Source organism: Humulus lupulus, chromosome 3 (genome assembly GCF_963169125.1).
Source record: "Humulus lupulus chromosome 3, drHumLupu1.1, whole genome shotgun sequence".
In the NCBI taxonomy this organism is placed as follows: domain Eukaryota; kingdom Viridiplantae; phylum Streptophyta; class Magnoliopsida; order Rosales; family Cannabaceae; genus Humulus; species Humulus lupulus.
The window spans coordinates 31,149,836-31,161,578 of record NC_084795.1 but is presented as its reverse complement, the minus strand read 5'-3'; the positions used below and the strand labels follow the sequence as shown (position 1 = coordinate 31,161,578).

Here is an 11,743-nt window from a genome sequence, read left to right as displayed (position 1 = left end):
TTGGGAGAGAAGGGAAAATAGGACTCTGTTTTTGTTACTCTTCTACCGCCTTAGTGGCTGATATAAATCCTTTTGTGGGAAAAGACCTAAATGCCCTCAAGTCTAAAATAAAGCCTTAATATCCACCAAGGGCAAAACTGTCCTTTCTCACCTATTTCATTAATCATAGTTAACACCATCCAATTCCCGCTATCCTCAATATTCCCACATACCAATAATCCATATCCCATTACCCTTTAATTCCCGGTAATGTTCTAATCATTAAAATCACCCCGAAACTCACCCCGAGCCTCGAACTTAAACCCCGTTATGACCAGACCGAACACTTGCATTTCATGATCGTCTCATGCCGAAAGGCTCGAACAAATCCACATATAATGTGGTACCATTCATAACTCACCCACATGCACGAAAATACACAATCACGCCCTCAACGGGCCAAATTACCAAAACGCCCTTATAATTAAAATACACCCATATGCATGCATGCATTCATCATCATATAATACTATAATTCACATAAACATGCATATGATCATTAAATAGCATCATAATTCAATTATGGCCCTCCCAACCTCCTAATCAAGGTCCTAACCCTTATTAGGAAATTCACGGCATTACAGTAGTTATATGGAAAGTGAAAGAAATCATCCTATTCATAATTACTACTAAGCTTAAAAGTATCACGTGGTTATGAGGGAAATGTATAGATTTCATGATCAAAATCATAATCAAAGTGTCCAACTAAGATACAGGTAATAATCATGATCAAATTATATTCCCATTTATAAACGCATAAAATAACTATCAGATCATAAGAATGAAATGTTAACAACAATACATCAAATATCCACGTATTTAGCTGTGCCTATCTAGAAGTTTAGACCAATTTGCTAAAGACAATATACAAAATCCTAAATCCTGAACATTGTAATAAACTAGCTGCCGGTCGGTACTATTTAACCAAAATAAATACTTATATAATTAGTTTTTATACTACAGCTAGTGTATCTTAAGATATATACAAGTGTAAAAGCTGATAAATTCGACCATTTAGCAAATCAAATTCATAAGATGATTGTTAAGCTATTAATAAAAAAACATATATAACAAACATGGTGCACCTGCCGAATAAAAGCGTGTGGTTAAACATACCTTGGCATCAAGCTGCATCTCTCCATTGTTATCTGTAATAAGACATGCGCCATGTGCCTTCAACCACTCAATACATTCCTCCAATCCATCTAAATCTTTTTCATCATTGTCAGAAGCAACACTAGAGATGCTCAGAACCTGAGCGATATAAGAAACAGGTAACGTCGGCCGATAAGATCGAGATATGCAGCACACTGCCTTAAACTACATCTTTTCAACATATAGATCTGCATAAATTTTACATACTGTTATATGAATACGATCATTTTTTAATGATTATTTTTATTAAAATGGAGAGTGACTTAATCAAAACTCACCCATCAGGCAAGTGTTCAAATTTGGTGCTGTTTTGAAGAGCCTGAAGAACATAACATAGTTTCCAGATTGACAGCTGCCCGAACTGCAAGAGCATGCCTTACTGCATTATCTCTTTTAGCTTCACTTGATAACCTGAACTCAATTTCACAACATAGATTGAAGGTCAATACAAGTGTTTCAACACAGTACAAGAATGGTACATAGCGTACAAAATTTCCTCCAATCATAACTGACCTCGACATAGATGATACAAGATCTCTGTTGTTACTAGAGAGTAGGATAACACATAGTAAGTTGTATGCAGCAAACTCCATGTGGCATCCCTCAATTCCTTCAGAATAAAGGGATTGCAGCTGAGATTGGCACTGAAATTGCATAAAAGAGTTGATAGAGAATGTAACTTGTGAAGATATGTGGTTACTTTATTTAAAATAACTAAATAAATATCATTTGTACAAAAGGAGGTCCATGAAACAATATCCCAAATAATATCATAATTACAACCAATTCAATATATATCATAATTACAACACAATTAAACTTGAAGAGATGGGTCATCAATGACAAGAAAAAAACACATCGAACGTAATTTTTAATAGAAACAGAATAAGATAATACACAAGGAAAATTCTTGCTTACACAGGAAAAGGCACCTGGAAATTTTCTCTTCAATTTGTTTCAATGTAATGACTAATAAGTATAATCTTAAAGTTGTGTAGTTGTTATGTAAAGTGTACAAGAGAAAATAGCATTCACTAAGTCCTGCTTTTGATTATAGCCAATTTCTTATTTGCTAATTGAGATGTATAATTTCAGTGCAATAGCACGTCAATTATTTCACAAGAATTACAGAATCCACCAAGATGAGTAACAAAACCTAGTCTGAGAGAAATTTTATCATGAATAGGACTGTAAATATGTGTATTGATCTCAACAACGAAAAGTACCCCTTTGAGATATACTGAAAAAAAACGAACCTGATTATACTCTGGTAGGTCCCCAACCTCCAATGCTAACCGAGCATGAGTTTCATAAACCTGAAACAAATTATGGATAATGAATACAATGGTAAGTTATATACATGTAAAAAACCAAAGCTTCACTTGGCGGTACCTGTATAACTACTCTGTTTCATTGAACCCTCTAAAGTCATGTTGAAGTTAATTAAAATATTAAAACAAAATACACAGAAAATATATTCTATGCTTTGATACTCAAAATTATGATTACTTATACCAATCATATATGCATTAATATCTAGATTAAATGTTGCATTTAATGCATTCCCTGTTGCCTTGATATCACATATTAATTGTTAACATGTAGGAGTCAAATATAAATAGATGTTTACATGAGAGAAAGAAAGAGAGGTTTTAAAACAAACATTTACTGTTAGCTGATTTTGAATTCTTTGCACAGTTAAATCTTGATGAATGGACTTCAACTGATCACACTTGTAGAGGTAATTCTTTTGAGAATTTTGAACCATAAGCAGAGCTTTTTCTAGTACTTCTTCCGGTCTTACCTGCAAGGGCACAAAGGATCAACAGCTAATTACATATTATGTATGAAAAATCAACAGTTAATAGATACAACCAAAAAAATGAGATAACAATAATTACAGTAGCTGGATCAGGGGCAGAAGTAAGCCACAAATAACGTTTCTCAATTTCCTGGCATGTCCCCTTGACAGTAAAAGAATCCCAGTCAATGTCTTCAACAGCCCTGCTGACAGAGCTCTTGGCCCCTGGCTATTTCATTACTAGAGGTTATAATGAGCAACAAAATCACAAACAAAAAAATATTGAGAACAAAATTGCCCAGTAGTATATGCTATATATATATATAGATGAGTATAAGAGAAAAAAGCATATAAATGTACACGTTTACAAACACAAATAAGTTAAAGATGTACCAAATTTTCAGCAGTCGTTTTTTGCTGTCTAATTTTGAAAGCTTTATTAGATGCTGCTATGAACAACCAAATTAACAAAGAATTTACAAGAAGAGCATCCTTGAATCTTTCAAAACATGCTTATATACAACCATATACTCCTGGAGTCCCAATCAAATCTACCTACAAAAACTCTCCACCAAAAGATCATCCTATGCAGAGAACGCTGGTAACTTTTTCCAACACCCTCCCCTCATTACCTTCCTCCAAGACCCTATCAGATTTATTATCTAAAATAACAAATTAACATTAGAAGCAGAATCCTACAATGCATAGTTTTGTTTATTCACATGTCCATTTTCTTTTATGTTCTATTTCTGTTCTCTCATTCGTCAATTTTTTTTCCAGCGACTCAACTATTCAGAAATACATTACAATATAAAAGCATACCAAGATAAAGTAAATGAATAGTTGACTTCTTAAAAGACCAAGAAACTCAACATTTGAACACAGTTTTGCTCTGTATGTCGCAGCAAGTCATGATCAAGCACAAAACAAAACTCAAATTTTCTATCAGAAACGTACCATATTGGACTGATACGACGCGTTTGGATTCGACAATTGATGAATGCCTGGTGATCCATGAAGCTCAGGCTGTCCTCCAGAACCAGGGACAACTATTCCTCTCTGAGTATAGTAAGATGTAGACCCAGATAATGCCATAGGATTTCTTCGATCCATGCATTTACTTTTGAAAGCTTACAAATCTTTTGAAAGAAACTTGGAATTGCTCCTCTCTATTCTACTGTTTGATATAGTGGTAAACTCTACAAAGAAAAGTGATATCAAAATAATGTGAACTGACTTAGTGTATACTAAACAAGGTCTCTTCAAGATACTAATAAACTAGAAGCCGTTCATGACTTCAAAATTTAAAAAAGACAAGTAATGTGCTTTGTGAAATCATACTTCATTATTCATTCCACTACATATTACTCTTTCCAAATGATGTTTTCCCTCAACCTAGAGCCAAACACAAAAACAGAGAAGAGAAAGAAAGAAAAAAAAAAAAGCAAAATGAGAAGAGATACATACCGTCGTGCCTACCTTCACTGAGCCCTTCAGATACGTCGAGCTCTGACCTTATTTTACTAACCAAAAATGCCAAATTGCTTGGCCATGACTAGAGAACCTTCACATAAACCAGGAACAATTTGAAATTGCCTGAATTCACCTCTCAAACCTCTAGATATGCTGCCACTTCTGTATGAGACATAAACAAACAAGCACACCAGTTTGATCAAATAAAAAAGAACAAAGTTGAAAAATTTGTAGCAACAAGCTTGTACACCACAGACCCCATGCCTCCAAGTGGAACACCTTGAGATGTAGATGGCTTGCAACTTTCACAAGTGAAAGGATCAATTGGAGCTTTTTGCAAAGATATACAATTAGGCAATTAACTTTCAAACTCCTATGCATAAAGATTATTTCATCCAAATGTTATGTATCTAAGGCATTTCACAAAACATATAGAGTGCAGTTTTTTTTTTAATTGTCTTAAACCATAAGCATTGTTGTATAAAACTTATTCTTAACTTCATAAAGTTTCAAACTAAAATGAGCAACTCAACTATGTATCCAATCTCATAATCAAGTTTTCAAGTAAGAACTTAAAGAAAGTATTTTTTCAACATATTAGATTAAGTTTGGACATATGCATCAAGAAATTGAATGAAATCATAACAAAATGGTGCTCACTTTTGTTGCACAACCCCGAAAATCTCAAATGGCAATTGAAAGTCAATAATATATTGTCTTTGTTTCCAAGTTGTAAGCCATCTAAGCTCTATATAATTTCCATCATTTGCAAGCCACATCTTAAAATGTACCACATCATTCCAATTACCAAAAGTAAAAAAAAAAAATCAAGCATTCTCATCTACAGTAACGGAATTCTGATTGATATATTATCTTAAAATGTACCACATCATTCCAATTACCAAAAGTAAAAAAAAAATCAAGCATTCTCATCTACAGCAACAAAATTCTGATTGATATATTTTAATTCAATTAAAATTTCTCTTATATATATACACACACATTTGTATACCTAAGGCATTGAGCATTAATGATATTGATTTGGGTTAAAGAGGAATTTATGTTGCCATTTTATAGAGAAAAAAGCAATTCAAGAACCTGGACTAGTGGCCATCCAAAACAATAGCCGATGAAAAATAATTTTGAATTATAATAATCAACTACAAAAACCCAGTTAGCTTTTAGCAAAACTGAAAGAATTCAATTCAGAATTGATCATATAGATCTTCGAACTAGCTTTTCAGTTGCAAATGAAGACAGGATAAGATAACATGAAAATAAAACTGGCAAGGAACATCCAGTAACAAATTAATACTGAATCCTGCATAATAATACACTGAACACCCAATAAGACAACAATATTAAGGTTCATGAAATTGGTTATTGGACTAGAGAAATTATCAAATAAAAGATACTATGGGAACTGCAATCAAAAAGGAAACAAACAAATGTCCTTAACAGGGTGAAGAAAAAACCAGAAGGAACAAAAACATTCCTGTGATCTTTAAAAAAGAAACAATCACACTAATAACACAACAGAAGCAAAGCACAGAATACTACCCAAATCCAGTCAAAATAACTCTACAATCACAAATATCACAAGATTGAACAGAAAGCATCCTTCCTGCATATTTACCAAAATGGTATCAATGTAAGCAATGCACAACTAAACTAATCATTAAATGCCAAGGTTGTGTTGCAATAATACACTAGGGAATCCTAAACGTTCAAATTTATATCAATGACATTAGACAAACTTGTTTGAACATATTCCACAATAAAACCTAAATTACTGTTGATCAAACAGGTGATACTAATTCCAAATAAATGGGGACTCGTCCAGTGACATACTCACCAAAAAACTTGAATTACTGTAAAGAAATAATCACATCATAGTAATCAATTCCTACGCCTATCACAACCACATTTTCAATTACCAGCACAAATCAACGCACACTCTGTGGTTGGCACTAAAACTACAACATTAACAAATTCACTCAAGCAGATCAAAGTTGAGTTCTGGACCATTTTCCATCAACTCATTCCAAACTTAAGGTATGGAAAAATATATTTAATTAACACCCACGAGAGACGCCTAATATCCAATGACATCCTCTAATACTTAACTAAGCTATTCGACTATAAAAATCTACCTAAAAATGGGAGTATAAACAAATGAAATAGGAAATATAACAACTTTATCATCTAGCTTATTGCCAATGAGAAAGTTGAGCATAGAAAATCTAATTCCCATAGTTTGGACAAGTGCAGCTATTAAACACGCACCCTCTACGAGCCAAAATGTTTAGAACAAGAAGAGGAAGATACCAATGAGCATTCGAATCCCAATTCTTGACATGTAAAAACAATCGAGGAATTGATGAATCTCATGAAGATCTTGGCTGGGAGTGTGAGTGGGAGAGAGTTGTTTCTTCAACTGTTGAACACCCAAAGTGGGTCTCCGGAAACGATCTCAGATCACAGAACAAATCCATGTACCAATCTCGAACCTAATTTTTTATTATTTGAATTTAATTAATTAAAAAAACAAAAACATAGAAAATGGGTCAAAACAAAGTTGTCACAGTATTATTATTAAACAAAAAAAAAATGAAAAAGGTTGAATCTTTCTTCACCTTCACGCAGGGAAGAAGAAGGCTGGATGGAGCTAGCCAGTCTCATGTAGGGAAGAAGAAGGCTTAGCCGCACACAGGGAAGAGGAGAAGAAGAGCTGGCCTCCGGTGTCGTCGTTCGCCTCTGGTGTCGTGTGAGAGCTTGGGCCCGCGTGGGTCGAAGCTTCAACGGCCTCTAAAGATCCCTAGCCGGCGCGTGTAGGGGAAGGTAGCGGTCGAACTCCACAAAAACACAGGCGAGAGAGAAAGAGTGAAGGCGAGAGGTCTAGTGGGAGAAAGAGATCCGAGAGAGAGGAGATAGAACGATGACGAAAAAGGAGAAGAAAAGAAAGAGAAAGAGAGATCTGAATTAAAAAAAATTATTATTCGGTGCTTATAATTTTTTAAGGCCCGCCTTTTGTTTTTCCCATTTTCACTTTACCGCTTTTTTATATTATCAATTATAATACTTTTTAAATAAGCTTATATTAATGTGTTGTAGAAAGTATTATTTGGTGTAGTGAATGTAAAAACAATCTGTGTGCTTGGTTTGACCACTTCTTTGGATTACTTTAATTCATTGTAAAACTGAATATTTGATCATGATTTGTAAATTCTTGCATTTAAATGTATTTACACTTGCTGAATTTTGAATGTGGAAAGAATGTATGAAAAATTCTAGAACTTGCTTGCTTGCTATTTGAGGCGAAATCATAGACAATGCTTGTTTAGGAAAATGATTTAGGCAATTTTTTTTTGGAACGTTTGAACCTTTCAAGCCAACCTTGATTAATTTATCCCTAGTTACCCTTTTTGAGCCTAAAAGAATAACTTTTTATTGTTAAACACTTATTTTGAGCTTGATTGAACACTTTATTATTTCCATTCCCTTGATTTATACAATGAGCATATAATATAAATGGGGATTGATTTGTAATGGGTGTTATTTTGTGATTTGGTTGTGACAATAGCAAAATAAAAGGAAAAGATTGAGAGAAAAATTCGAAAAAAATATATATTTAAGATTGAAAATAAACTATACTTCTTATGTTGCTCTCATTGAAAAACATAAGTTTGGGGAAGTGTAGTTAAATAATAATAAAAAAAAGATATATCTAGTGTGAATTTTTCTCAATCTTGGAAAATAAAGGGAAATTTGGGGTTGTTTGGATTACAATGTGGATATCAGGTTTGGTTTGTTTGGATTATATGCTTATGGTATATTTGAGCCAAAATGACTATCTTATCTACCATTACCTAAGCCTCTCAATACAAGCTTTAAAAGACCTTTTGATTCTTGAACATGCATTGATTTATATTAGTGGAGAATAATAAGTTAGCAAGCATATGGAAAATGGGATTTGATGGATTGATGGTGAGAATTCAGCTTGTGTAAATTATTTTAAATGTGTGTTATTTACTGTTCATGATTGAGTAGACAAAAATGATCAATGGATTAGGGTAAGTTGAAGAAGTAGTTGGATTGAAAATCTAGATGACTTGTCAGTTATTTTTTGAAAATTATATATGCTTGTCATTCATTAATTTTGAGGCTTGAAAATTGTGGTTATCTTGATTCATTTGTTTAGTGTTTGTATTTATTTGTTTAGTTTATCTTGAGTCTTGTTTTCTTTGCTCGAGGGTGAGCAAATGTTAAGTTTGGGGAAGTTTGATAAACGAGTTTTAGACTCGTTTATCTATGTCTTTTTAGGTAGAGTATTGGGTGTTTAGTTTTGTTTTGTTCTATTTTACGCTTGTGTTTTGTGTGTTTTCAGGTGTCGAAGGGCTTAGGTGACTTAGGTGTGGAAACATGGTGAAAAAACCAGAAAAATGACAAAAATTGGTGGAAAACGGTGTTTCAGAGCACTTTCTGCGACCGTAGGACAGCTGTCTTGCGGTCGCAATTCCATAAAAGTTTTGGCATTTCTAGAGCATTCCTGCGACCGCAGGATATGTCTAGAAATGTGAAAAACGCAGATTTTTAATGAAGGGTGTTTTGGTCATTTCATGTTTAAAAAAACACTAATTAGGTTTAAATCACGATTAAGGAGAGGAAAGGAGGCACTTTTTGCAGACCTAGACTGGGAGAAGAAGCTTAGGAGTGCTTTGGGATGAAGATTGGATCTATCATTTAGAGTTCTTTTCTTCTCTTTTTATTTTTAGTTTATGTTAATTTCATGTTTATGGATTTCTTAGTGATGAACATGAACTAAATTCTGTTTAGGTTTTCTAATTGACTCTCTTGAAACTCTATTATGATTTAATGCATGTATTTATTTCTTCTTCATCTGAAATCTATTCATTTTGTGTTTATTGTGTATGTGATTGATTGTGCACCTTTTACATACGATTTATAAATTTGAATCAAAATCTGAAAAGTGAGATTTAAATATGCTAAAATTGAATAGACATAGATTTCAATTTAGAACGAGAGTATCAAATTGGTTTATGTGATTTAGGGTTGTATTCATTGCTTCCTATTGTTTGAATTGACCATAGAAATATAGGGAATTCACATTAGGTCGAGTTTTGTATTTCTTAACTCGAATAGTTAACACTTTTGCATGCTTATCATTTCAGTGAGAAGAGTTTCAATAGTAATTGCATTAAAGAATAATAGAGTGGATAGTAGAGAAGATTAGGATTCCTAATTGTTTCATAGTGAATTTAATCCTTGTGTTTTTGTTATTATTTGATTTATGCAATTTTTATTTTTTTATGTTGTCTTGTTTTCAAATTTCACAAATCCAGTGTTCATTAGCCAAATAGGAACTAAAATTAATTATTTAGTAATTGATAAATCAGTCTTCGTGGGACGATACTCGTTCTTATCGAGATTTATTACAAATTGCGATTACGTATACTTGCGTAGTTATAAAATCCGCAACAACATAAAACATAGCTTTAAATCAATTGTTCAAAAACTAAATGTGGAATTACAAAAGAAAACATAATTCAAAAACTAAAATAAACGTCATCCACGATCGACTCGCAGCTCATTCATTCCATTCATCCTCAATACACAAGTCAAGCCACCAAGAATCCTTGCGCCTCCGTATCTAGTTTCCTGCATCACACTAAAAAAAATAAATGAGTGAGCCTAATGCCCAACAAGGAAAATCTACTAATAATATATAACATAAATCATATACATAAGACCATATCGTAAACATATACTATAAAACATATATCATATAAGACTACAATGGCCATCATACCTCTTGGGGCTTGTTAACTAAGCAAGTCATATGCCCATAGATTTGTAGGGCTTGCTAGCCAAGCAAGTCAATGCCCATAAATTATTGGGGCTTGCTAGCTAGACAAGTCATGTGCCCAAGGACTATAAACATACTATACATAATGTAAACATAACATAACATAACATATCATATAAACATATAAAATCTATCCTATTTTCCTTACCAAAACTGGGATATTTAAGAACAAGAGCGGGATTAGAACACTCCTAAAACCAACAATAAGAATGGTGAGTTTCTAAAGAAAAGAGATGAAAAGGAAACTAAACCATCAAAGAAGAAACTTACCGAGAAGAAACCTTAAGTTCAAAGAACTTAAATACCTAACCAAGAATCGAAAACAACAAGTTAGGATTTGAGTAAAGAAAACTAAAGAACCATATAGAAATGAACTTAAGAATAGGAATACCTTTGGACGTACTAGAACCGATCTACACTCGATATTGAAAACGCACTATATCTCACTTCCCAAGTGTTTATAAAGCTTAAGATGATAAAGCTTTTATCCTCAAAACCCAAGTGTATCACTCTATAGAAATCCTAGCAGCTTGAAGGCTCTGAACACAGCTTAAAAAATGGGAGAAATGGCTGGGTATTAGGTCTTATTTATAGAGTTCAAGGAATGAAAATATCTCCTTTTTGGCTTGAATAAAATAATGGATATTAAATGAAAAATACTTGAATATTCGGTCAACAGATGCTTAAGACTCGGTCAAAAACGTTTAGAGGCAAGTCAAGAGGTTAAGGGATGAATTAAGCTTAGATTTCTCGGAGTTCGAAAAATCACTCCTAGGGCCGATATATCACCCACCCTAGGCGATATGTTGCCTGAACCTATATCCTGAGTGTTCGTGGTTTCGTTCGTGCGAAGTCAACGTGTTTTCCGTATCTCCCGTGCTGCGATATATCGCCTCTAAGGCTGCGATATGTCGGCATAAGTAGATAATTTAAATGTGTTTTTGCATGAATTTAGGATAATTAGAGTTGATTGATCAGGTTTGACTGAGTAATACATGATTCTAGCAAGTTCTTGAAGGGTCTAGAATTTCTAGAAACTTCTATTATTGAATTATCCATTTAAAATGCTTAAATCCTCAAATAAACAAGATTGTGACAAGTGTCATGTTCTTAATGGTTCTGGAAGATTCTAGAGTTCCTAGAACTTTCTTTTATTTAAACTATAAATAAACATGATTATGACAAGTGTCATGCTCTTAATGGTTCTATCTAAACCTTAGGTTATAATTAAAATATTTCTATGACCAAAAATATTAATCAAACCTTATGTTATAATTAATATTCTAAACTATTGGTTAAACTTATAAAATCCATAACTATTGCTTGAGTGTCCTACTAAGTCCCGGTTTGAACCAAAATCTACGAAATCTAAAATACTACAAACTACT

The 11,743-nt window shown here is 33.2% G+C and overlaps 1 protein-coding gene across 1 annotated transcript; it reads right to left on the bottom strand.

Annotated features, from left to right (window-relative positions):
* Positions 1-842: 842 nt before the first annotated feature.
* On the bottom strand, positions 843-4,108 carry LOC133823858 (SAC3 family protein A-like). The gene is made up of 11 exons (XM_062256707.1): positions 3,953-4,108; positions 3,818-3,845; positions 3,628-3,657; positions 3,389-3,441; positions 3,096-3,224; positions 2,858-2,998; positions 2,451-2,510; positions 1,708-1,838; positions 1,545-1,605; positions 1,156-1,359; positions 843-872 (listed from the first exon to the last, which is right to left on the bottom strand). The coding sequence occupies exons 1-11, from the start codon at positions 4,106-4,108 to the stop codon at positions 843-845; spliced, it is 1,023 nt and encodes a 340-aa protein (XP_062112691.1).
* Between the last annotated feature and the right edge of the window lie 7,635 nt (positions 4,109-11,743).

Excerpts from the sequence above, each read along its gene's own strand:
- LOC133823858 (XM_062256707.1), bottom strand. The coding sequence starts at position 4,108 with ATGGATCGAAGAAATCCTATGGCATTATCTGGGTCTACATCTTACTAT. Across the intron at positions 1,839-2,450 it reads ACCTACCAGAGTATAATCAG|TGCCAATCTCAGCTGCAATC; the intron begins GTTCGTTTTTTT and ends ATGCAATTTCAG. Across the intron at positions 1,606-1,707 it reads CTTGTATCATCTATGTCGAG|GTTATCAAGTGAAGCTAAAA; the intron begins GTCAGTTATGAT and ends AATTGAGTTCAG.